General features: G+C 47.5%; 1 protein-coding gene across 3 annotated transcripts in view; it reads left to right on the top strand.

Moving 5' to 3' along the window:
• ATCAY (ATCAY kinesin light chain interacting caytaxin) overlaps window positions 1-23,858 on the top strand; it is a 142,701-nt gene that overhangs the window by 29,546 nt on the left and 89,297 nt on the right. For all 3 annotated transcript variants that reach the window (XM_086947099.1, XM_086947098.1, XM_086947100.1), the window contains one exon: window positions 19,747-19,811. In XM_086947099.1, coding sequence (XP_086803225.1) covers window positions 19,747-19,811 — 65 coding nt within the window. The remainder of the gene's footprint in view (window positions 1-19,746; window positions 19,812-23,858) is intronic.

Here is a 23,858-nt window from a genome sequence, read left to right as displayed (position 1 = left end):
CCCCACATCTGGCTCTGGAGCACTTCAGCTTCACCAGTGTTGAAGCTATTGGTGGATTTGGGGTGAAAGTGCAGAAATTCCCCATTCCCCATAACAATTCACATCAAGCCTGGTTTTTGGAATATGGACAAGTAACTTGAGCGTTTTGAGTTGTAGAAAATCAGTCTATTTGAGGAAACTCCTGATCTGAAAAGAGGTCAAGCAGAATGTCCGCAAGGACATTCACAATTCTCTTCGTATACTCAGCTGAGAGCAACTTCTTGTGAGGTAGGAACCACGTGAGGTGCCCTCTTGCCCACATGGCTACCTACTAAATGCTAAATCCCAGAGCGAGGGCAATTCCAAGTATAGGACGAGGTATTGTATTGTATTGTATTGTAATTGCATTTATATAGCGCTTACTACCCCTGACGAGGTGTCAAAGCGCTTTTTCGGTGAGTAGCACGCTACTCCAGGACCCATAGAGGATTAGTGTTGAATTAGTATAGTGAAATATGAAAGTACATTTTAAGTGGTGGATAGGTTAGTCAGTTATTTGGATTTGGAATGATAGCAGAAGGATAGAGGAGGACAAAGGTTTGTATTTATATAGCGCTTGTTGACACACGCTATTCAGGAAGCCGATAAAGGATTAGTGGTGAATTAATATGGTGAAATATGAGGTAATTTCAGTGGTGGATATTAGTCAGTTACTTGGAGTGAGAAGGGTAGCGGAGGGATAAAAGGGGAAGAAAGATTTGCATTCATATAGCACTTGTTACCCGTGATGGGTGTTGAAGAGCTTTTCTGGCGAGTAGCACGCCACTCCGGAACCCTTAAAGGATTAGTGTTGAAAATTAGTATAGTATAAATATGAAGTAATTTGAGTAGTGGATATGTTATTCAGTTATTTGGGCAGTATATTAGTATAGTTGAATATGGAATTTGAGAAGTGAACATGTTAGTCTGTTAATTTTGATTGAAAAGGATAGTGGAGGGATAAAAGAGTGAAGGATTTTTTTTTTTAGGTCTTAGCAGTAGGAAGAGGCTTTTGGATGAGTCAAACGGAGTTTTGGAGGGGAGGAGTCAGAGGGGAGAGTTTAGAAAGGTTTGTTTTAGGGGATCGGTGTAGTAAAAGGGTGTCAGATGATGCAAGGAGGGGTAGAGCAGGAGAGAGTCTAGAAAGGGTTATTTTGGCGATCATAGTAGTAGTATGGGGTTTCGGATAAATGAGAGAGTGGATGTAGAGGATATATTGATAGATGTATAGGATGAGCGATGGGGTAGTGCATTGGAAGGAGTAGTAGAAAGAAGTTTGAGATGAGTCAGACGGTTGGGCTAGAAGATATATTGGGTGAGGTATAGGCTGAGACATAGGCTAGTGCATTGGAAATGCTAAATTAGAAGAAAGTGATAAATATATAGATCCATAAGTACATTGAAAGTATTTAGATACATAAAGGAAGTAAGTATATTTAGATTACATGTATTGATAGAGGCACAGGATGAGAAATAGGGTAGTGCATTAGATATGCTTTTTCAGGAGAAAAGTAACAGACACACAGATCCAAGTACATGGAAGGAACATAGATGCACAATGGAAGTATGTACATGTAGACCAAAGATGATTTTTATTTATTGATTAATATTATTATTATAATTTTTTTCTTTTCCCTTAACAACATAATTATTTTACATGTTTGATAATGTAATACACAAATATAGGTACATATCTACACTGAAAACAAATGCTTATATACAGAGGGATATGCTGTAAATTTCTGTTTCCGTATGGTGCTTATGTGGGCTTTTAGGAAGGCGGTTAAAACTTTTCTTTTCCCCTTAGCCCCTTAGTTCTTGTTGCCGTCGTGTTGTGTTTCCCACCTCCTGTCCGGTTTTGTTCTGCACTAGCGCCAGGACGCCCCTTTGCTGGGGCAGCTGTGCGCTCAATAAATCAGGATAACATAACATAACATAACATAACAAGAGCCAAATCTTGAGAAGTTTTCCGAAGATAAGGTGGTTGTCGGTGGATCTTACGTTGGGGGGTAAAGAGTTCCATAGTTTGGCTGCTTGAACAGAGAAGGATGTGCCACCCATGTTTTTTTTTCTTGTATGGTGGGATTTTGAGGCAAGATGCTCCTTTAGAGCGGAGGTTCCTTTGTTGAATGTGTTTGGTGATTTTATTCCTGATGAAGAGTGGTCCTATTCCATGTATTGCTTTGTGAGTAATACAAAGCAGCTTGACCGTGGATCTTTTGGCAACCGGTAACCAATGTAGTGCTTTCAAGGCAGGGGAGAGGTGGTCTCGCGGTTTGATGTGCAAGAGTAGTGTGAGAAGTTGGCCTGTTAGGTAGTGTTTCCAATTCTGGAACTACTTAGTAACAGTCCAAACAAACCCCAAAGATGTCTGGTTGTAAGTCAACCTTGTTAGACAAGCTATCCTAGAGGTAGCATGGACTAAGCAGCCTTAAAGGCTTAACTTAAGAGGTCGTGTTAAGCGAGCTGTTTTACCACATACAATCCTGTAATCAAATGAAAGGACACCACACAAGTATATATTATAAAAATATATGTATTTATTTCTAAATTACTCCCCAGTACTCTTTATGAGGAAAGGGGCACAAGCGTTAAATCAAAAGCACAGTAAAACATATAAAGTTGCACAATTATGGATGAGGGCGGGTGGCCACTCAAACCATATACTAAAAAAGTGGTATAAGTAACACTTCTCGAACAGTGGTTAGGCCTAGGGCCTAGAGATTCGCTGGGAGCAGTCAGGACTAGCAATGCTGAAGTCGGGAGTAGCCCACAGGAGACGGGTGCAGCACGGAAAGTGCGGCTCGCACCAATGCAATGTCAATGGTGCGTAAAAGTTAGTTAAAGTGAATTAAAAGATACTTCCGCTGAACCTAGGGGAACAAAACTTTAGACACAGACCCTAGAGGTGTGTACCAGTGTATGTACACCGGCGTTGCAATGTTACCTCACCCACAGGCCGTGGGTGCACAGGGTCGAAGTGGCGTCGGGTTTTGACACGCAGGCTCTTGGTGCTTGAAGCTGTTGCAGCTGCAGGCGATGTGAAGCAGAAGTGTCCGGTGCGATCCAAGGGTGGATCGAAGTAGAAAAGTACCTGAAAGCAGAGGGGACAGAGTCTGGGTCACTCAGCAGTGACCAGGGTGGAACCAGGACGGAACCAGGCAATGTCGGGCGCAATCAGGTGGTTGTCGATAGGCTTCTCTCCACTGTCACGTGGGCTCTGGGGCATCTGCGACGTTCAGGAGCGGGTCACGATCTGTCCCACGTAGGCTCTCGCCGTCAGCACCATCAGCTTCAAGATTGCAGCAAACAGCACTTGGCAAAAGCAATCCACGCGGAACCGGGAGATTGCTTATCACTCGAACCAGGAGGGTCAGAGTGGGGGCTCCTTTTCACAGGAGCTGGTGCAGATCTGGAGCAACCAGAAAAGCAAGTCGTATTTCAAGTTTCGTCGGCACAGGGGCCACAAGCCAGCTGGCAAGTGACCGGGCCAACGCGTCGAGCCGCCACAAGCAGAAGGGCCCCACGCAGCACTCGTCGAGTGTGGAGGGGTTAGCTTTGGTGCAAGTGTAGCTCGGGGTGGGGGCTTCTCAGACCCCGGTGTACAGCTTCGAGGATCACTCGTGGGCTGCACGGTCAGCGTCTCGTGGCCTTTTCAAGATGGCGTGCCCCACGCTTCCGGTCGCCTCCACTGGTCTCAGCTCTGCAGGGACTGTGGATCGGGCTGGGAGAAGGCAGGCAAGCTTGATCTCGTCGATCTCTGTCGCTCGAGTTCCGGCGGGAACTGCAACAAAGCAAGGGTCGAGGGCTGGATGTTGCCTGTTTGCACAGGGTGGTCACTCCTTGACCACAAGGGAGATTCTTCAGTCTTCTGCGTTGAGTAGAAAGTCGAAGGGTCCAGAATTCGTTTCTTATGTTTCTTCAGGATGATCTGAGTTGCATTGGCACTGCTCCCACTCTTATTCGAATCTGGTGGGCTGGACATCCTGCTAGGTCCCCTCCTATGGGTGGGACCCAGGAAGGGGGTGGTTACACCCCTTTCCTTTGATCCAGGCCGCGCTGGGACAGGGGCTGGGAGGCCCCAGAACCGGTTTGGCCGGATTATGCAAGGGGCAGCCTTGTGCTCCCCAGGCAGTGTCTGGTTTCTTTGAAACCTCCCTGCTACAATCCACTATCTCCTGTCTGGGGGGTTTTAACACCGCCCTTCGACAGGAAACCCTTTGTCCAGGCCACCATTTGCTGAGTTTCGGTCAGCAGCAGGAGGCCAGACCCGTGTCTGTGGCAGAGGCATCCATTTTGTGGATCTGAGGCTCATTTTAAATCAACCGCGTTTCAGTAAAGTAACATGTCTTATCCCTCTAGAAGGGTGGAATGCTACCCCCGTCGCCAGAACTGGCGAGGGGGTAGTATTCCAATTCGTATGACACCTTACACGACATGTTTTGATAAAGCCAAACCAAAGTTGCTATATAACCGCGAGGATTATAAGGCGCTTAAGAGTATACGGTATGGCATTATCCCGGATCAGCTTAGGGAGTTGTTCCCGACAGCTGCAGACAGGCTCAGCTCATGCCAGAGCTCCATCTCACATAAAACCACGCACTCTGCCTCCAGGATTGATGAGGCCTTCCATAGGAGTGGCTTACAGGCTATATATGTGTCCAGATATAGGTTTAGATATAGGTATACTATATCTAAGCAAGGGGTGATTACACCCACTTGCCCCAGCTGAGTGATCAGCCAGTTGTGTCAATTTAAGAACCAGCCAGGGGTGGCAAAAGCTATGCTTCAGCCCCTGGTAGGCCTTGGTGGCACCTATGCCCTGAGCACCTATAGTGCATGGTACAGGGGCTGACAAGGAGTCCATTTCCAATTGTGGTATGTACCTATAGCACATGTATTATGAATTTAGAGAGAGAACAGCAGGCTGGGGGTCTGATTAGCAGGCCCACAGCCTCAGTAAGTCGAAAACCAGTGAAGCAAAAAAGCAAAAATTGGGGTGACCATAGGATAGCAGACCCTACTCTCCTACACAACCCCCCCCCAAACGCAGGGACATTAAACTTAACCTTGACCAGATAAGTCTTCATGTTCTAAGTGGAAGTACCTGGAGAGACCATCTGCATTACCATGGTCAGTCCCTGGGCGGTGCTCCACTGTAAAGTCCATCCCCTGTAGGGAAATGGACCACCTGAGCAGTTTGGGATTTTCACCCTTCATCTGATTTAGCCACAAGAGGGGCTTATGGTCTGTCTGAATTAGGAAGTGAGTACCAAACAAGTATGGCCTCAACTTCTTCAGGGCCCAAACCACAGCAAAGGCCTCCCTCTCAATAGCTGACCAACGTTTCTCCCTGGGGGTCAGCCTTCGGCTAATAAAAGCAATGGGCTGGTCTTGACCATCTTGATTAAGTTGTGAAAGCACAGCTCCCACCCCCAACTCAGAAGCATCTGTCTGTACAATGAACTGTTTGGAGTAGTCAGGACTCTTCAGGATAGGTGCAGAGCACATGGCCTTCTTCAGGTCATCAAATGCCTTTTGACAGCTAACTGTCCACTGAACCTTTTTGGGCATCTTCTTGGATGTCAAGTCATTCAATGGTGTCACAATGGACCCATAGTTCTTTACAAATTTTCTGTAATACCCAGTCAGGCCCAAGAAGGCTCTGACTTGTGTCTGGGTAGTTGGAGGAGCCCAGTCCTGTATGGTCTGGATCTTGCTCTCCAGTGGTTGAACTTGACCCCCACCTACTAGGTGGCCCAAGTACACAACCTTGCTCTGCCCTATCTGGCACTTAGTAGCCTTGATAGTCAGGCCTGCCTTTTGCAGGGCCTCCAGAACCTTCTTCAGGTGGATCAGGTGATCCTCCCAGGTGGAGCTAAAGACAGCAATATCATCTAGATATGCTGCACAAAAGTCATCCAACCCAGCAAGGACTTGATTCACCAACCTTTGGAAGGTGGCAGGTGCATTCTTCAAACCAAAGGGCATTACCACAAATTGATAATGTCCACTAGGGGTAGAGAATGCTGTTTTGGCTTTTGACTCTTCAGCTAGTCTGATTTGCCAGTAGCCAGCTGTCAAATCAAATGTGCTCAGAAACTTGGCAGAAGCCAATTTATCAATGAGCTCATCTGCTCTTGGAATGGGATGAGCATCTGTCCTAGTGACAGCATTGAGACCTCTGTAGTCCACACAAAACCTCATTTCTCTCTTCCCATCTTTGGTATGAGGTTTTGGCACAAGGACCACTGGGCTAGCCCATGGGCTCTCTGATGGCTCAATCACTCCAAGCTCCAACATCTTTTGCACCTCAGCCTTTATACAATCCCTGACATGGTCAGGTTGCCTGTAGATCTTATTCTTCACAGGCAGACTGTCACTAGTGTCCACCTCATGGGTGCACCAGTTAGTCTGGCTGGGTGTGAGTGAAAACATATGTCTGTGGGCCTGCAACACCTGTCTGCAGTCCACCTGTTGCTGCTCAGTGAGGCTGCCTGCCAAGGCTACTCCATCAACTGAACCATCATCAGGGTTCTGGGAAAGCAGGTCTGGGAGAGGGTCACTCTCTTCCTCCTGTTCCCCATCTGTGGCCATGAGGAGACTCATGTCCTCCCTGTCAACAAATGCTTTCAATTTGTTTACATGGAGCACCCTGTGGGGGCTCCTAGGGGTGCCAAAGTCAACCAAGTAGGTGACTTCTCCCTTCTTTTCAATGATAGGGTAGGGTCCAGTCCATTGGTCCTGGAGAGCTGCTGGCCCCACTGGGTCCAACACCCACACCTTCTGCCCTGGCTGGTACTCAACCAGAACAGCCTTTTGGTCATGCCAAGCTTTCTGTAATTCTTGACTTGCCTCAAGGTTTTTGGATGCTCTCTCCATGTATTCAGCCATCCTGGAGCGGAGACCAAGTACATAGTCCACAATGTCTAGTTTAGGCTTTTTGAGAGGTAACTCCCATCCTTCCTTCACCAAACTCAATGGACCCCTTACAGGGTGGCCAAACAAAAGTTCAAAAGGGCTGTAGCCAACCCCCTTCTGTGGGACCTCTCTGTAAGCAAAGAGCAAGCAGGGTAAAAGGATGTCCCATTTCCGCCTAAGCTTCTCTGGTAAACCTTTTATCATTCCCTTTAGTGTCTTGTTGAACCTTTCAACAAGCCCATTGCACTGTGGATGGTAGGGTGTGGTAAACTTATAGTTTACTCCACACTCTTTCCACATTGCTTTCAAGTATCCAGACATAAAGTTGGTACCTCTGTCTGAAAGAACCTCCTTTGGAAAGCCCACTCTTGAGAAAACTGCAATGAGGGCTTTTGCCACCACAGGAGCTGTGGTGGTCCTCAGGGGAATTGCCTCTGGGTACCTGGTGGCATGATCCACTACCACCAGTATAAATCTGTGCCCAGATGCTGTTGGAGGATCCATGGGACCCACAATGTCTATTCCAACTCTTTCAAAGGGTACCCCCACCACAGGTAGTGGTATCAGGGGGGCCTTTGTTGTGCCACCTGACTTACCACTGGCTTGGCAAGTGACACAGGAGCGACAAAACTCCTTGACATTTTCTGACATGTGAGGCCAGTGAAAGTGTGGAACAAGCCTGTCCCAAGTCTTATTCTGGCCTAGGTGTCCTGCAAGGGGAATATCATGGGCCAAGGTAAGAAGGAAACCCCTAAACTTCAAAGGTATAACCAACCTCCTGGTTGTGCCAGGCTTGGGGTCTCTAGCCTCTGAATAAAGGAGTCCTTCATCCCAATACACTTTATGGGTACCTTGAGCATTCCCTGCAGCCTCAGCAGCAGCTTGCTGTCTGAGGGGTTCAAGTGAAGGGCAATCTAATTGGGCCTGCCCCAGGTCTGCCCTTGAGGGTCCCCCTGTCCCCAGAAACTCAACCTGGTCAGGTTCAAGCTCCTCTGAGACAGTCTCCTCTTGGACTGCAGAATCAGTTTCCTGTGAAACTTGATCCTCAACCTGGGGCAAGTGGGAAGGCACAGCCTTAACCCTCTTGCTCCTTCTCTTGGGTTGTGGTTGGTCTATTGTTTCAAGATCCACCACTGGTTCAGGAAGGCGCTTCTTAGCCTGAGACCTTGTCACTGCAAGGACATAAGCTGAAATCCCTAGCATTTCTGCATGAGTCCTGTACTCCACTTCTGACCAAACTGAGCTTTCAAGATCATTGCCTAACAGACAGTCTACTGGGAGGTCTGCACTCACAACAACTTTCTTTAGGCCATCTACCCCTCCCCAGGAGAAGTTCACAACAGCCACACTATGGGAAGTAGTGGAGTTGCTTGCATTGGTCACTAGGTAACTTTCACCTAGTACAATCTGTCCAGGGTCCACAAAGTCAGGTGTCACCATTGTGACACTGGCACAAGTGTCCCTGTAGGCCTGAGCCAGTTTCTCATTGATTAAGGGAGTCTGCCTATATTTGCCCAGGTTACTGGGGCTTACTGCAGTGGTCAAAGATAAGTCCACATCATATAGGAGAACTGCCTGTGTGGGGATTCTGACTAGGCCAGATTCCACCTCAGTACCCAGGGTCAACCCTACTAAACCCTTTGGCTGTGTACCACCACTGTTAACTGTACTAGGGGGTGCAGGTGCTTTAGGAGCTGCAGTGGTGGGGACTGGATTTTTCTTAGTGCATTCACTGCCCCAGTGTGAAACTGATTTGCAGGTATTACACCAAGGTTTCTTTGGGCCATCATTCTTCTTTTTCTTGTTTCCATTTTGGGAACCCCCCTCCTTATTGCTAGTTTGGGGGCCTGAAGACTTCTGGTCCTTTTCTTTATCTTTCTGATTCCCACCCTTCTGGTCTGTTTTCTTCTGGTCACCTTGGTTCTGGTTTTTCTGCTTAATCCTTGTTCTGACCCATTTGTCTGCCTTCTTTCCCAATTCTTGGGGAGAGGTCAAATCAGAGTCAACAAGGTATTGATGCAACAGCTGGTTCTGACAGTTATTAAGGATCTGCTCTCTCATCATAAGATTGTACAATCCTGTATAGTCTGAAACTTTACTTCCCTGCAGCCAACCCTCCAGAGCCTTAGTGGCACAATCTACAAAATCAGTCCAGTCCTGAGTCTGTGCTTTTTGGGTGTCTCTGAACAACAACCTGTATTGCTCAGTGGTTAGGCCAAACCCTTCAATAAGAGCACTCTTCAGAACAGAGTAGTTTTTGGCATCCTCAGGTCTAACAGTGAGGAGCCTGTCCCTCCCTTTCTCAGAAAAGGAGTACCATAAAATTGCTGCCCACTGATCCTCAGGGACCTGCTGTGCCATGCAGGCCCTCTCAAGAGCAGTCATCCATTTGTGGATATCATCCCCTTCCTTGTAGGGGGGCACAATTTTTGTCAGGTTTCTATTGTCATAGGCCCTGTCTTTTTCTTTAGGAACTTTGCTGCCACCAGTGGCATCTAAGCCACACAATCTTCTTTCTCTTGCTAAAGCAAGTTTAGCTTGAGCCAAGGCTACCTCTTCCCTTTCTATTTGGAGTTGGACAGCCCTCATCCTGGCCCTATGCTCTTTTCTCTGGGAGGGAGTCATCCCTCTTTGAGATTCTCTTGAGGCACTAGAAAGATGAGAGTCCCTTGATTGAGATCTCACCCTCCTGTTACCTGGGAGAATTTGGTTATGAGATCTGGAGTGGTGCTGGCCCTCTCCATTCTCATGTAGGTCCAGGTTGGCCTGGTTAAGCCTGGCAACCTGTACCTGGTTTCCCCTCTGATCCTGATCTTCAGGCTCTTCTAAATCTGAGCCTTCCTCTTCCTCTTCCTCCTCCTCTTCTTCATCTTCTGGAAGATTCTCATTCTCAGGGGAGTGTATCCCTTCACCTGATTCTAAGGGAGCCTGACTCACCTTATCTAGGTCATCCTTTTCTAGGAGAGCTACTAGGGAAGGAATGGTAGGGCCTCTGCCCTTTTTTAGCCCCCTGGCTGTGCACAAGGCACTCAGGTCTTTGTGGCTAAGGTTGTCATATCTGGATGTTGTCCCTATAGGATCAACTATTACAGGAGCAGAGCCTGAGGCTCTACCTGTATCAGACATGACTGCTAGTGAGGTGTAAGTGATGCACTTACCTACACTAAGTGTTTTCCTACTGTACCTTGCTAGTGAGTTGTAGTCAGGGTGTGCTAATCCCTTTACTCTACAACTGCTAAGTTCAGTAGAACTTAATATGCTAAGCTTTTGATTTATATGTACCTAAGGTACTTGATGTGATCTTTCAATTTGATAAAGATTGCAATGGTAAAACAAACAGCAAGCTCAAATCCGCACCGCTGCACACCAATGTGAGAAGTTGGCCTGTTAGGTAGTGTTTCCAATTCTGGAACTACTTAGTAACAGTCCAAACAAACCCCAAAGATGTCTGGTTGTAAGTCAACCTTGTTAGACAAGCTATCCTAGAGGTAGCATGGACTAAGCAGCCTTAAAGGCTTAACTTAAGAGGTCGTGTTAAGCGAGCTGTTTTACCACATACAATCCTGTAATCAAATGAAAGGACACCACACAAGTATATATTATAAAAATATATGTATTTATTTCTAAATTACTCCCCAGTACTCTTTATGAGGAAAGGGGCACAAGCGTTAAATCAAAAGCACAGTAAAACATATAAAGTTGCACAATTATGGATGAGGGCGGGTGGCCACTCAAACCATATACTAAAAAAGTGGTATAAGTAACACTTCTCGAACAGTGGTTAGGCCTAGGGCCTAGAGATTCGCTGGGAGCAGTCAGGACTAGCAATGCTGAAGTCGGGAGTAGCCCACAGGAGACGGGTGCAGCACGGAAAGTGCGGCTCGCACCAATGCAATGTCAATGGTGCGTAAAAGTTAGTTAAAGTGAATTAAAAGATACTTCCGCTGAACCTAGGGGAACAAAACTTTAGACACAGACCCTAGAGGTGTGTACCAGTGTATGTACACCGGCGTTGCAATGTTACCTCACCCACAGGCCGTGGGTGCACAGGGTCGAAGTGGCGTCGGGTTTTGACACACAGGCTCTTGGTGCTTGAAGCTGTTGCAGCTGCAGGCGATGTGAAGCAGAAGTGTCCGGTGCGATACAAGGGTGGATCGAAGTAGAAAAGTACCTGAAAGCAGAGGGGACAGAGTCTGGGTCACTCAGCAGTGACCAGGGTGGAACCAGGACGGAACCAGGCAATGTCGGGCGCAATCAGGTGGTTGTCGATAGGCTTCTCTCCACTGTCACGTGGGCTCTGGGGCATCTGCGACATCCAGGAGCGGGTCACGATCTGTCCCACGTAGGCTCTCGCGGTCAGCACCGTCGGCTTCAAGATTGCAGCAAACAGCACTTGGCAAAAGCAATCCACGCGGAACCGGGAGATTGCTTATCACTCGAACCAGGAGGGTCAGAGTGGGGGCTCCTTTTCACAGGAGCTGGTGCAGATCTGGAGCAACCAGAAAAGCAAGTCGTATTTCAAGTTTCGTCGGCACAGGGGTCACAAGCCAGCTGGCAAGTGACCGGGCCAACGCGTCGAGCCGCCACAAGCAGAAGGGCCCCACGCAGCACTCGTCGAGTGTGGAGGGGTTAGCTTTGGTGCAAGTGTAGCTCGGGGTGGGGGCTTCTCAGACCCCGGTGTACAGCTTCGAGGATCACTCGTGGGCTGCACGGTCAGCGTCTCGTGGCCTTTTCAAGATGGCGTGCCCCACGCTTCCGGTCGCCTCCACTGGTCTCAGCTCTGCAGGGACTGTGGATCGGGCTGGGAGAAGGCAGGCAAGCTTGATCTCGTCGATCTCTGTCGCTCGAGTTCCGGCGGGAACTGCAACAAAGCAAGGGTCGAGGGCTGGATGTTGCCTGTTTGCACAGGGTGGTCACTCCTTGACCACAAGGGAGATTCTTCAGTCTTCTGCGTTGAGTAGAAAGTCGAAGGGTCCAGAATTCGTTTCTTATGTTTCTTCAGGATGATCTGAGTTGCATTGGCACTGCTCCCACTCTTATTCGAATCTGGTGGGCTGGACATCCTGCTAGGTCCCCTCCTATGGGTGGGACCCAGGAAGGGGGTGGTTACACCCCTTTCCTTTGATCCAGGCCGCGCTGGGACAGGGGCTGGGAGGCCCCAGAACCGGTTTGGCCGGATTATGCAAGGGGCAGCCTTGTGCTCCCCAGGCAGTGTCTGGTTTCTTTGAAACCTCCCTGCTACAATCCACTATCTCCTGTCTGGGGGGTTTTAACACCGCCCTTCGACAGGAAACCCTTTGTCCAGGCCACCATTTGCTGAGTTTCGGTCAGCAGCAGGAGGCCAGACCCGTGTCTGTGGCAGAGGCATCCATTTTGTGGATCTGAGGCTCATTTTAAATCAACCGCGTTTCAGTAAAGTAACATGTCTTATCCCTCTAGAAGGGTGGAATGCTACCCCCGTCGCCAGAACTGGCGAGGGGGTAGTATTCCAATTCGTATGACACCTTACACGACATGTTTTGATAAAGCCAAACCAAAGTTGCTATATAACCGCGAGGATTATAAGGCGCTTAAGAGTATACGGTATGGCATTATCCCGGATCAGCTTAGGGAGTTGTTCCCGACAGCTGCAGACAGGCTCAGCTCATGCCAGAGCTCCATCTCACATAAAACCACGCACTCTGCCTCCAGGATTGATGAGGCCTTCCATAGGAGTGGCTTACAGGCTATATATGTGTCCAGATATAGGTTTAGATATAGGTATACTATATCTAAGCAAGGGGTGATTACACCCACTTGCCCCAGCTGAGTGATCAGCCAGTTGTGTCAATTTAAGAACCAGCCAGGGGTGGCAAAAGCTATGCTTCAGCCCCTGGTAGGCCTTGGTGGCACCTATGCCCTGAGCACCTATAGTGCATGGTACAGGGGCTGACAAGGAGTCCATTTCCAATTGTGGTATGTACCTATAGCACATGTATTATGAATTTAGAGAGAGAACAGCAGGCTGGGGGTCTGATTAGCAGGCCCACAGCCTCAGTAAGTCGAAAACCAGTGAAGCAAAAAAGCAAAAATTGGGGTGACCATAGGATAGCAGACCCTACTCTCCTACAAGTAGTCTGGCAGCCGAGTTCTGAATCCGTTGTAGTCTTTTCGTGGTCGTTAAAGGTGATCCGTGGTAGAGGCTATTGGCGTAATCGAGTTTGGATAGAACAAGGGAGATGGTAGCTTGGACCTTGTGCTCATTGGCGATATGCACTGTTTATGTTAAACGTTGCAATACTTATTGTTAGACTTTAAAAACTAGTTCAGAAGTTAGTACATAAATGTAATGTATCTGGTTCCTATTTGACACAAGTCACATCAATCAATCAATCAATAAATCAATCAATCAAACAATCAGGTGTTTATTGAGCATGACTACTCACCCGTAAGGGTCTCAAGGCGCTGGGAGTGAGGGGGGTGCAGGTTTCGGTACATCAAGGAGGCGGTCCGTCGAAGAGCCAGGTTTTGAGGTTTCTTGCGAAGATGGGAAGCAATGTTGTCGATCTGAGGTGGAGCGGAATGGCGATCCAGGCTTTGGCTGCGAGGAAGGAGAAGGAGTGGCCTCCCGATCTCGTTCTTCTTGTGCGAGGGACCACGGCGTAGGACAACTGGGCTGATCGTAGGGTCCTTTGGGGTGTGTGGAATTTGAGTCAGCTGTTCAGGTATGCTGGTCCAGTGTCGTGGAGGGCCTTGTGTGCGTGGGTGAGCATCTTGAAGGTGACTCTTGCCTCGAAGGGGAGCCAGTGGAGTGTGTGTAGGTGCTGAGATATGTGGCAGTGTCTTGGCTGATTGAGGACCAGTCTTGGCGTTCTGGATGTTATGTAGCTTGTGTGTGACATTTTTGTTTATTCCAGCGTAGAGTGCGTTGCCATAGTAGGGTCTGCTGGTGACCAGGGCATGAGTGGCAGGCTTTCTGTGATCAAGTGGGATCCATTTGAAGGTCTAACGAAGGAGGCAGAGGGTGAGGAGGCAGGAGGACAAGATGGAGTTGATCTGGCGGTCCATTTTGAACTCGGAGTCCAGGATGATTTTCAAGTTGCGTGCCTGGTCTGTGGGGGTGGGCAAGTTTCCGAGGGCGGTGGACCACCAGGTGTTGTTCCAGGTGTCGGGGTTTGGGCCCATGATGAGTACTTCTGTCTGGTTAGTGTTTAGTTGTAGGCAGCTGTTTTTCATCCATTTGGCGACGGCTTTCATGCCTTCCCCAAATTTGAGTCTGGCGGTGTTGGGTTCGTTGGATAGGGAGAGGATGAGGTGCGTGTCGTGTGCGTATGACACAATGTTGAGTCCGTAGGTTCTGACGATGGGGGCGAGCAGAGCCATGTAGATGTTGAAGAGCGTAGGGCTGAGGGAAGACCCCTGAGGGATTCTGCAGGTGGTTGGTGTAGGGTCTGAGAAGAAAGGGGGGAGTCTGACCCTCTGCGTTCTGCCGGAGAGGAAGGAGCGGATCTAGTGGAGGGCCTTGTCCTGGATCCCTCCGTTGTGGAGTCTGCGTATTAGGGTGCAGTGGGAGACTGTGTTGAACGCCGCTGAGAGGTTGAGGAGGATGAGGGCTACTGTTTCTCCTTTGTCCAGTAGGGTGCGGATGTTGTCTGTGGTGGCAAGGAGGGCGGTTTCCTTGCTGTGTTTTTTTCTGAAGCCGGATTGGGAGGAGTCGAGGATATTGAGCTCTTCCATGAATGTGGCGAGTTGGCTGTTGCTGGCATTCTTAATGACTTTCGCAGGGAAATGGCCTGTAGTTTATGAGGTCGGTGGGGTCCGGCGAGCGTTTCTTCAGGAGGGGTTGACCTCAGCGTGTTTCCAGTAGTTGGAGAACGAGGCGGTCTCCAGGGAGCGGTTGATGGTGTGGCGGGAGCATGGGTGCGATGGCGTCGGCGGCTCTGTTGAAGATGTGGTGTGGGCAGGGGTCCGTGGGGGCCCCGGAGTGGATTGACTTCATCGTCTTCAGTGTGTCTTCCTTGGTGAGGGCTGTCCAGTCGTCAATCGCTGGCTTCAGGGTGTAGGCGTTGGTTGGTGGGGGTTCTGTGTGTTGGTCGTCTTTGTCGAAGTTGTCGTAGAAGCTCTTGATTTTGTGGTGAAAGAAGGTACTGAGTTTGTCACAGAGATCTTGTGAGGGAGGGATGTTAGTCGACTCGATGGTGGGTTGGGCGAACTCCTTGATGATGTTGAAGAGTTCTTTGCTATTGTGTGTGTGTGTAGATTCTGTCTTCAATCGCTTTTTTCCTTGTTTTTCTGATGAGTTGGTGGTGGCCGTTGGTAGGGGCTCTAAAGTTGTTGTGTGCTTCTGTGGATTTGGTGTTCCTCCTGGCCTTTTCGAGGCGACAGCAAGTGCGTCTGAACTCTCGAAGTTTGGTGGTAAGCCACCTGGCTTTCTTGGCTTGGGTAGTGTTGTTTTCTTGAGGGGGGCTATGGTGTTGGCGCTGTCAGAGATCCACCTGTGCAGGGTTCAAGCTGCGGTGTTGGGGTCGTCATTTCCCGTGATAGTTGGGGTGGAGTTGCTGAGTGAGGAGGTGATCTGGTCGTTGGTGATTCTGGTCCAGTTTCTTTGTGGGAGCAGGTGCTGGTGTCTGTGGATGGTGGGTGTTCTGAAGGTGAAGTGGACGCATCGGTGGTCAGTCCACGGCAGTTCGGTGGTGTGGCTGAAGGTGATGGAGTCCCTGTGAAGAGGGGGTCGAGGGTGTGTCCTGCTGAGTGCATGGGTTTGGTCACGATTTGGTGGAATCCGTGTTGTGGAGGTTGTCCAGGAGGGATGTGGTGTTGGGGTCCAGTTGGTTGTCGAGGTGGAAGTTGAGGTCTCCCAGCAGGGTGTAGTTGGTGGATGCGATGGCATGTGGGGAGATGATGTCCGTGATTGAGTTGGTGAACGGCCCGCAGGGTCCAGGGGGTCGGTAGATGAGGGTTTCTCGGAGGGTGGTGGTAGGGCTGGTCAGTATCTTGAAGTGTAGGTGTTCCATCATATTTGTGGGCTCGTCGGGGAGTGTCCTCAGGCGGAGGGTGGATTTGTGAACGATGGTGATTCCTCCTCCCGGGCGGGTGTGGCGGTCCTTCCTGGAGATCTTTTATCCTTGGGGAATGGCGATGGCGATGTCCAGTCCTGAGGTGGTGTGGGTCCAGGTTTCGGTGAGGAACGCTATATCTGCAGTGGTGCTGTTGAGGAGGTCCCAGATTTTGGTGGCATGTTTGTGGAGGGTTTGGATGTTGAGGAGGATGCATTGCACGGTCTTTGGTTCAGGTGTGTTCTTGCTGTCTGGTTGTGCTGGGTCCGTGTTTCTGGCGGTGCTGTAGGTTTGTCAGCAGCGGTGACAGCTGAAGGGTCCATGGGTGTCGGCTGGTGAAGCTAGCTTGCAGTTGTTGTTGCAGCCTGGGTGTAGTTCGTGGAGTACTGCTGGGTTGTAGCGTTGGCGGTGCGGAGGGCCAGGGTTCCTGGCACAGATTGCAGGCGGATCACGGGCGGACGCAGATGGAATTGCCTTTGGCGCGTCAGCGGCACGACTGCCATTCAGTAGGGGTCGGGGAGGGCTGGACAGCTAAGAGGCGGGAGCGGGGGGGGGGGGTGGAGCTGGATTGGGCTGGTCCTGCTGGGGGGAGGGGCCGCGGGGGCAGCAGCGGCATGGAAAAACAGGCAGGAAAAGGGAAAGGAAATTGAAGGAGGGCTAAAGGAAATAAGAGAGGAATGTGGCAAAAAGGCAGAAAAGTGCAAAGAGAGTGCAGAACAGAGAAAAAAGAGGGAGAAAACGAATGAAAAAAACGAGTGAAAAACAGAGGAGAAAGGAAAATGAATGGAGGGCTAAAAGAAATAAGAGCAGAATGAGGCAAAAAGGCTGAAAAGTGCAAAAAAAGTGCAGAACAAAGAAAAAAAGAGGGAGAAAAACGAGTGAAAAAAACAAGTGAAAAACGGAGAGGGAGGCGGAGCGAGAAAGAGGAGACAGAGGTCCACTGGACCACCAGGGATGAGGCGCAGATGAACCTGCACGTGGACGAGGGCCTCGAACACCAACAACACTCTAGAGTGCAGGGGCAGGCCTCCCTTAATGATGGAGCTGTAAGGATGGGAGAGCCTGTCCCCGCAGCGGCCGCCATTAAGTAGGGGTCGGGAAGGGCTGGACAGCTGGGGGCGGGACCGGGGGTGGTCGCACTGGTCGTGCTTGGTGGGAGGGCCCGCAAAGGCACCAGTGGCATGGAAAAACGGGTGGGAAAAGGGAAAGGAAATTGAAGGAGGGCTAAAGGAATTAAGAAAGGAATAAGGCAAAAGGCAGAAAAGTGCAAAGAGGGTGCTGAACCAAAAAAAAAGAGGGAGAAAAACTAGTGAAAAAAACAAGTGAAAAACGGAGAGGTAGGCGGAGCGAGAAAGAAGAGAAAGAGGTCCACTGGACCACCAGGGATGAGGCGCAGATGAACTTGCACGTGGATGAGGGCCTCGAACACCAACAACACTCAAGAGTGCAGGGGGCGTTGCACTGGTCGTGCTGGGGGGAGGGGTCGCTAGGGCAGCAGCGGTGTGGAAAAAACGGGCAGGAAAAGGGAAAGGAAATTGAAGGAGGGCTAAAGAAAATAAGAAAGGAATAAGGCAAAAGGCAGAAAAGTGCAAAGAGAGTGCAGAACAGAGAAGAAAGAGGGAGAAAACGAGTAAAAATAAAACGAGTGAAAATCGGAGCGGGAAAAGGGAAAGGAAAATTAATGGAGGGCTAAAAGAAATAAGAGCGGAATGAAGCAAAAAGGCAGAAAAGTACAAAGAAAGTGTAGAACAGAAAAAATAGAGGGGGGAAAACGAGTGGAAAAAAAACGAGTGAAAAACAGAGAGGAAGGAGGAGCGAGAGAGAGGAGACAGAGATCCACTTGACCACCAGGGATGAGGTGCAGGTGAACCTGTGGGTGGAGGAGGGCCTCAAACACCAACAACGCTCAAGAGTGCAGGGGGCGTTGCACTGGTCGTGCTGGGGGGGGAGGGGTCGCAAGGGCAGTAGCGGCGTGGAAAAACGGGTGGGAAAAGGGAAAGGAAATTGAAGGAGGGCTAAAGGAAATAAGAAAGGAATAAGGCAAAAGGCAGAAAAGTGCAAAGAGAGTGCAGAACAGAGAAGAAAGAGGGAGAAAACGAGTAAAAAAAACTAGTGAAAATCGGAGAGGGAAAAGGGAAAGGAAAATTAATGGAGGGCTAAAAGAAATAAGAGCGGAATGAAGCAAAAAGGCAAAAAAGTGCAAAGAAAGTGTAGAACAGAAAAAAGGGGAAAACGAGTGGAAAAAAAACGAGTGAAAAACGGAGTGGAAGGAGGAGCGAGAGAGAGGAGACAGAGATCCACTGGACCATCAGGGATGAGGTGCACGTGAACCTGCGGGTGGAGGAGGGGCTCGAACACCAACAACACTCGAGAGTGCAGGGGCAGGCCTCACTTAATGGTGGAGCTGCGAGTGTGGGACAGCAATTTCACTGACAATGAGTCAGTGGTCTTGCTCTATGGATGCTAGGCAACTTGTGATGGTGATCTACCTATCTGCATGAAAGCGTCACATCAATATGCAGGACTATTTTTGCATTTTATAGGCATGAGCCCCCAGCCGCTCTATAAAGAATGTGAGCGAGGCAAAGCGGCTTTTTTGCAAGTGAAGTGATTACGCAGAGCAAGTGGCAATATGCACCCTAACAACTACCTGAGGTATATGGGGTGAAACAGAACCTCTGATTATTTATAGACAGAGAGAGGGCATTTAATAGAATACATATGTTCAATGTTACTGGAGCAGTGTTAGTATCACTGCGAGAATGTCCGAGACTAGGGCAAACCACCCCTACAGCCCCTCGAAAATAGGTTTCAATATGATTTGTAAAAAAATTAATCTTAAAAGGTGCTGTAACATTTGGTACAGTTGATTAGCATGTCTCATAAACAACAGAATCTCAAATAAGGCTGATGACAAATGCATACTATAATACATTACATCATACTGCATTTTCGTTTCTTCTGTTGCTCTGCAGAAATGGCTCACATTTCAGACCAGCAGCTTCCTGTTTTAGGAATTTCTTGACCCTACAAAGGTGCATAGAAAAGGGGTTATTTGTCTCATGTACAGTGGAAAAGGAGAAGTCCAATCCAAGAAAGAGGCTCTCTTTAATAATATTTTGTACTTTCATTCAAATCTCGCTAATGTGTCATGCATTTAGAATTTCCATATTAAAAACACACCACCAGAGTATGGTACTGCTATGTTTTCAATTCTGAATAAGAGAGAACAAAATTGCATTTGGGTTGTAAAGTCAGAATGACACGCATTATATGGAATGCATTGCATATCACAGTTAAAGTCGGCCCACCACACAGCATGTAAGTTAAAAGCAAAGCACTGCCAGACCTCACTAAAATGTTGCTAGTATTTTACAACTTTCGCTTTGTGTACATGAAGATAACACAAATTCACATAGAAACATTAAATCACAACTGTTAAACAAAAGCTAATGCAATTTTCCTACTCAACAAGATGTGGTAAGTAGAGGGACTGGTAAACATGCACAAGGTACAATTAAGAAGTAAAATGCAATGCAAAAAGGGTATTCAAATGTATACATCAGCAACAAAACAGTACAAATTCAGACTATACATGGGCTGAAGCTATTTTTTCCATGCATTCGCTATTCGTATTAAAGTGCCAGACATCTCATTGGTGTCTTATTGCCTGCTTGAACTACAGCTGGTATCCGGGCTAACTGCTTTACTCTTTTGTCTTTTGCTCTCTTCCTGGAAATTACCATGACTGCTGATTGGTGTATATTTGCAGACCTCTCCCGGAAGACACCGGCATGGATTCACTTTGTAGTTTAACTGACGATGATAACCTATCGTGTAAGTACACCCCCTTGGTTTCAGCTTGGAAGAATAGATTTACATTTTGTAACTCCAGAAAATACTGTCAAGGTAAGTAGATGTGGAGTTAAAAATTGTAGATCCACAGTTACCTATGTATACTTACCGTGAACATTTAGTTGTAGTGGATAGTCTACAGTGAATCTTCCTATAGGCTGGAAGTAAAAAAGATCAGAGTTGGGACAGCAGGGTTGGAACCACACCAGGGTCTACCGAGAACCACAGGGAATGCATTTCTACTCTATCTGGCACATGCATCAACAATGCCATTTGTGATTCTTATTGGCGCAAAATAAGGATTCGCTAATAAGGAATAGCAAAAGGCTATGCATGTAGAAATTGCATAAAAAAATAGCGATTTCTAAACATTCCTTATTTGCGACTCATAAATTGCGAGTTGCAATGAAGGAATACCTCCCCATTCATTCCTATGGGCCTAGAGGCCCGTAGGAATGAATGGGAAGACATTCTCAATTTGCGATTCTCAATTAGAGAATCGCAAATTAAGAATGCAATTTCAAAAGTGCCAGGGTGTCAAAAGGTCATCCTTTTGCGCCCTTGAAATCTGCATACGAGTACATCTTGCACACACACATGCCCCAAGGGCATGTGTGTGTAAAATGGAACTTTAAAAAATGCACTTTAGTGCATTTTTCAAAGTTTTTACAAATTACCATGAAGTTCAACTTCATGGTAGTTTCCCCCCCTATTAGCGAAATCGCAAGTTTTTTTACTTTAATGCATTGCATTTAAGAAATCTCAATTTGCGATTCCTTAAATGCAATGGCAATTTAAGTAATCGCAATTTAGAGATTACTTAAATTGCGATTTTTGCATTTGGGAGGATGCATCCCAAATGCAAAAATACCGGTCGCAAAGGGGCAGATTCTGAGAATCTGCCCGTTTGCGACCGGGTTTTGCTTTGATGCATGTGGGCCTTAGTGTATAAACCAAGTACATTCCCATAATCGGTGGTAACCTGATATCTGGAATGGATTTGGTCACCAAGAGTTACTTTGGGCACCTTGGAATAAACAGTCCTGTGAAGTAGTTCCAGCTATAGATAATTCTGTCGTTAGACATTTCCCCCCGAAAAACAGGAAAAACCTGTGGAGGACAGTGACCTCTGAAAAATTAAATACAGTCATGTGGAATTCATTTGAGAGTGCATAAGATATACTAAAAGGCTCTTAAACTCCCACCACCACACACTTTGGATTTCCATAGCTGTTATAACTATTTTTCAATATTTAATAATTCATTAATGCAAATAATGCCAGAGTTACTGATGATGAACAAAAGTGACCAGATTGTAAATTAAATTAAATGAGCGGATGGGTCGGGTATACCACCATTCCAGGTCTAACTCTGTTCTTTCTCAATAGACTCTATGAAGAGTTTGCACCAAAATACTAAAGTACACTTTGCCACCACAAATTTAAATTCTTTTATACTAGGCTCAGTCTACTTAACTAGACCAATAGTTATTAAAACAAACCACCTCGCTGCTCTTTATTTAAGCATACACTGAAATAATTCCTCATTGCATCTTTAATGCCCTTCCCTCTACATTCAACTGTCCTGGCATAATTAAGGATTGCAGCCTGCTCTATAAATAACACTGGAATTATTTTTGGGCTTCAACTGCCTTAGTCTCAACTACAAGGAGTCTCAGGGGGAAGAGAAGAACAAGGGTTTATTCAGGCCGCCCCCCACTCAATATATCTTAAACAAACAATGGCCTGCCCTGATGCAGTATGGAATCAAAGACCCCTACTTGCTATATCTTAATCTATTCAACAGAGGGTATTGTACAACCTTCTATCTACATGTGCTAAATAAAGTCACCATTTTGAAGATAAAACGATAAACCAGATAGTATGTGTGCGTGAACCCCATGTGCTGATCCCACACCTCACTAGACCTTTCTCAGAGGGTGAAGCCTTCAAAAAAAGGGGGAGGGAAGTTGGCAGAGCCTCACGGGAGCAACACCCGGGGGAGGACTTTACAGGCTGGTCCTCGCCTGTGTCCTCACGTTCTCATCATCAGCATCTGCCAACCGGTAAAAAAAACGGGGATATAAACAGTGCAGAAAAAGAAAAACCTGTGTGTGTTATGTGTAAGTGACCCACTGTGGTATGCCAAACTCATAAACTTGAGATCTGGTCCCACCACCTTAAAAAGAGCTAGGCTACACTGGCTAGTCCAACTTTATTCCGTGCTGTGTGCCCGCTCCATTTAAAATAACCAACATGTTTCATCGCCAAGTTTCCTTTACCGGCAATTTCAACTGCCTTAGGCCAAACTGTATGGTTTCCTACAACTACAGCCGCCTGTGGACGATCCGCAAACAACTTCACTCTTGTATGTCAATACCTTACTTATTATAACACACGCTACTTAGAAGAGGGTCCAAGGGCTATTTTAACGACTCTGCACTGGATACACGCCCCTCACAAAGACTACATTTCCACAAAAAGTACCCAGGAGTCAGAAACACATTCTAATCACAGACAACCGTTTATATGACAGAAAGAAAGATTGTGAACTAAGTGTAGTTGGATTAAACACGTGATACCATATAAACAGATGCACGTGCAACACATACCCAAGGTGAGAATTTTTCCATCAGTTGTCGATCTGTTCCACCACTATTACATCATTTGGGTTCTCCTTACCCAGGAGTTAGTGTGCACACAGTCACACAAGCTGGAGAAAGGACTGTGAGAGTAAGAAGACTCCACAATTTTTATTTAATGAGTGGTGTCAATATAGTGTTACAACTGAAAAAGCAGTGCAAGTGAGATTAGTGAAGTATATAAAATTAGGTGAGACTGAGTAGAAGTAAAGATTTTAATGTTTTCTCTCAGCTCCCTAAACTTAAAACCAATAGTATAAAGGCAGATTTGACAAAATATCTGCTCAGCGAGCAGATATTTTGTGGAGTCTTCTTACTCTCACAGTCCTTTCTCCAACTTGTGTGACTGTGTGCACACTAACTCCTGGGTAAGGGGAACCCAAATGATGTAATAGTGGTGGAACAGATCGACAACTGATGGGAAAAATTCTCACCTTGGGTATGTGTTGCACGTGCATCTGTTTATATGGTATCACATGTTTAATCCAACTACACTTAGTTCACAATCTTTCTTTCTGTCATGTAAACGGTTGTCTGTGATTAGAATGTGTTTCTGACTCCTGGGTACTTTTTGTGGAAATACCTTACTTATACCTTCTCCGCGCAACCTCCATATTTTTGTGGTCAAGTCTCCCCCAGCTATTTATCAACTAGTTATGTGGATAATTCAGCCCATTCCCACTACCTGGTTTTCTCATTCACATCACCGAACTTAAGTTATGTCCTACCAATCTAGGTAGGATCGCTTGTTAACCTCAAGCTTCTGCCCCCTCGAGCTTGCTCTGATTTTACTGCTGTTCCTATAAGGCTACTGTGACACAAGAGCACTACCCCACTATCTAACTTGGCACCCAAATAAAGGCCTGACCTACCGGCCTTGGTAGGATAGCCAGCTCGATCCCCTGACCCTCTCTCAGTACTACTACACCCCTCTTCCTCCCATGCCTTGCTGTTTCCCACATGCCAACACATCTCTCCCACCACTTAACTCCACCACCAGGGTCGCCGCCATTATATCATGGCCCTTAATGACTCTAAGACCTTTTACTAATCTGGACCTTATACGAACAAAATCATCTACCCTCTGAATCTATCTACGAATGGGGTTAACACCTTCAAACATAAGATGCTTTATGATTTTCCTGAAAAGCTGTTCCTAGACCAATACACTAGTGCTGGACATGGTTTGCTGAAAACAAACCTCCAGTTTTTCACTTACAACACCTCCAGCTGGATACACTAAGATTGCTACACCCCAGTGGTGTCCTAGACACAAATACAGCCACCAGTCTTTATTTTGTGAAGAGGTGTGGCTCACTGGTTAGAGGTGGCAGACCCGTAAGCAGAGATCGGCCCGGGACCAGGGTTCAATTCCCGACGCGGCAGGG

The sequence above is a fragment of the Lissotriton vulgaris genome, chromosome 12 (genome assembly GCF_964263255.1).
Source record: "Lissotriton vulgaris chromosome 12, aLisVul1.2, whole genome shotgun sequence".
Taxonomy (NCBI): domain Eukaryota; kingdom Metazoa; phylum Chordata; class Amphibia; order Caudata; family Salamandridae; genus Lissotriton; species Lissotriton vulgaris.
This window is presented reverse-complemented; position numbering and strand designations above follow the sequence as displayed.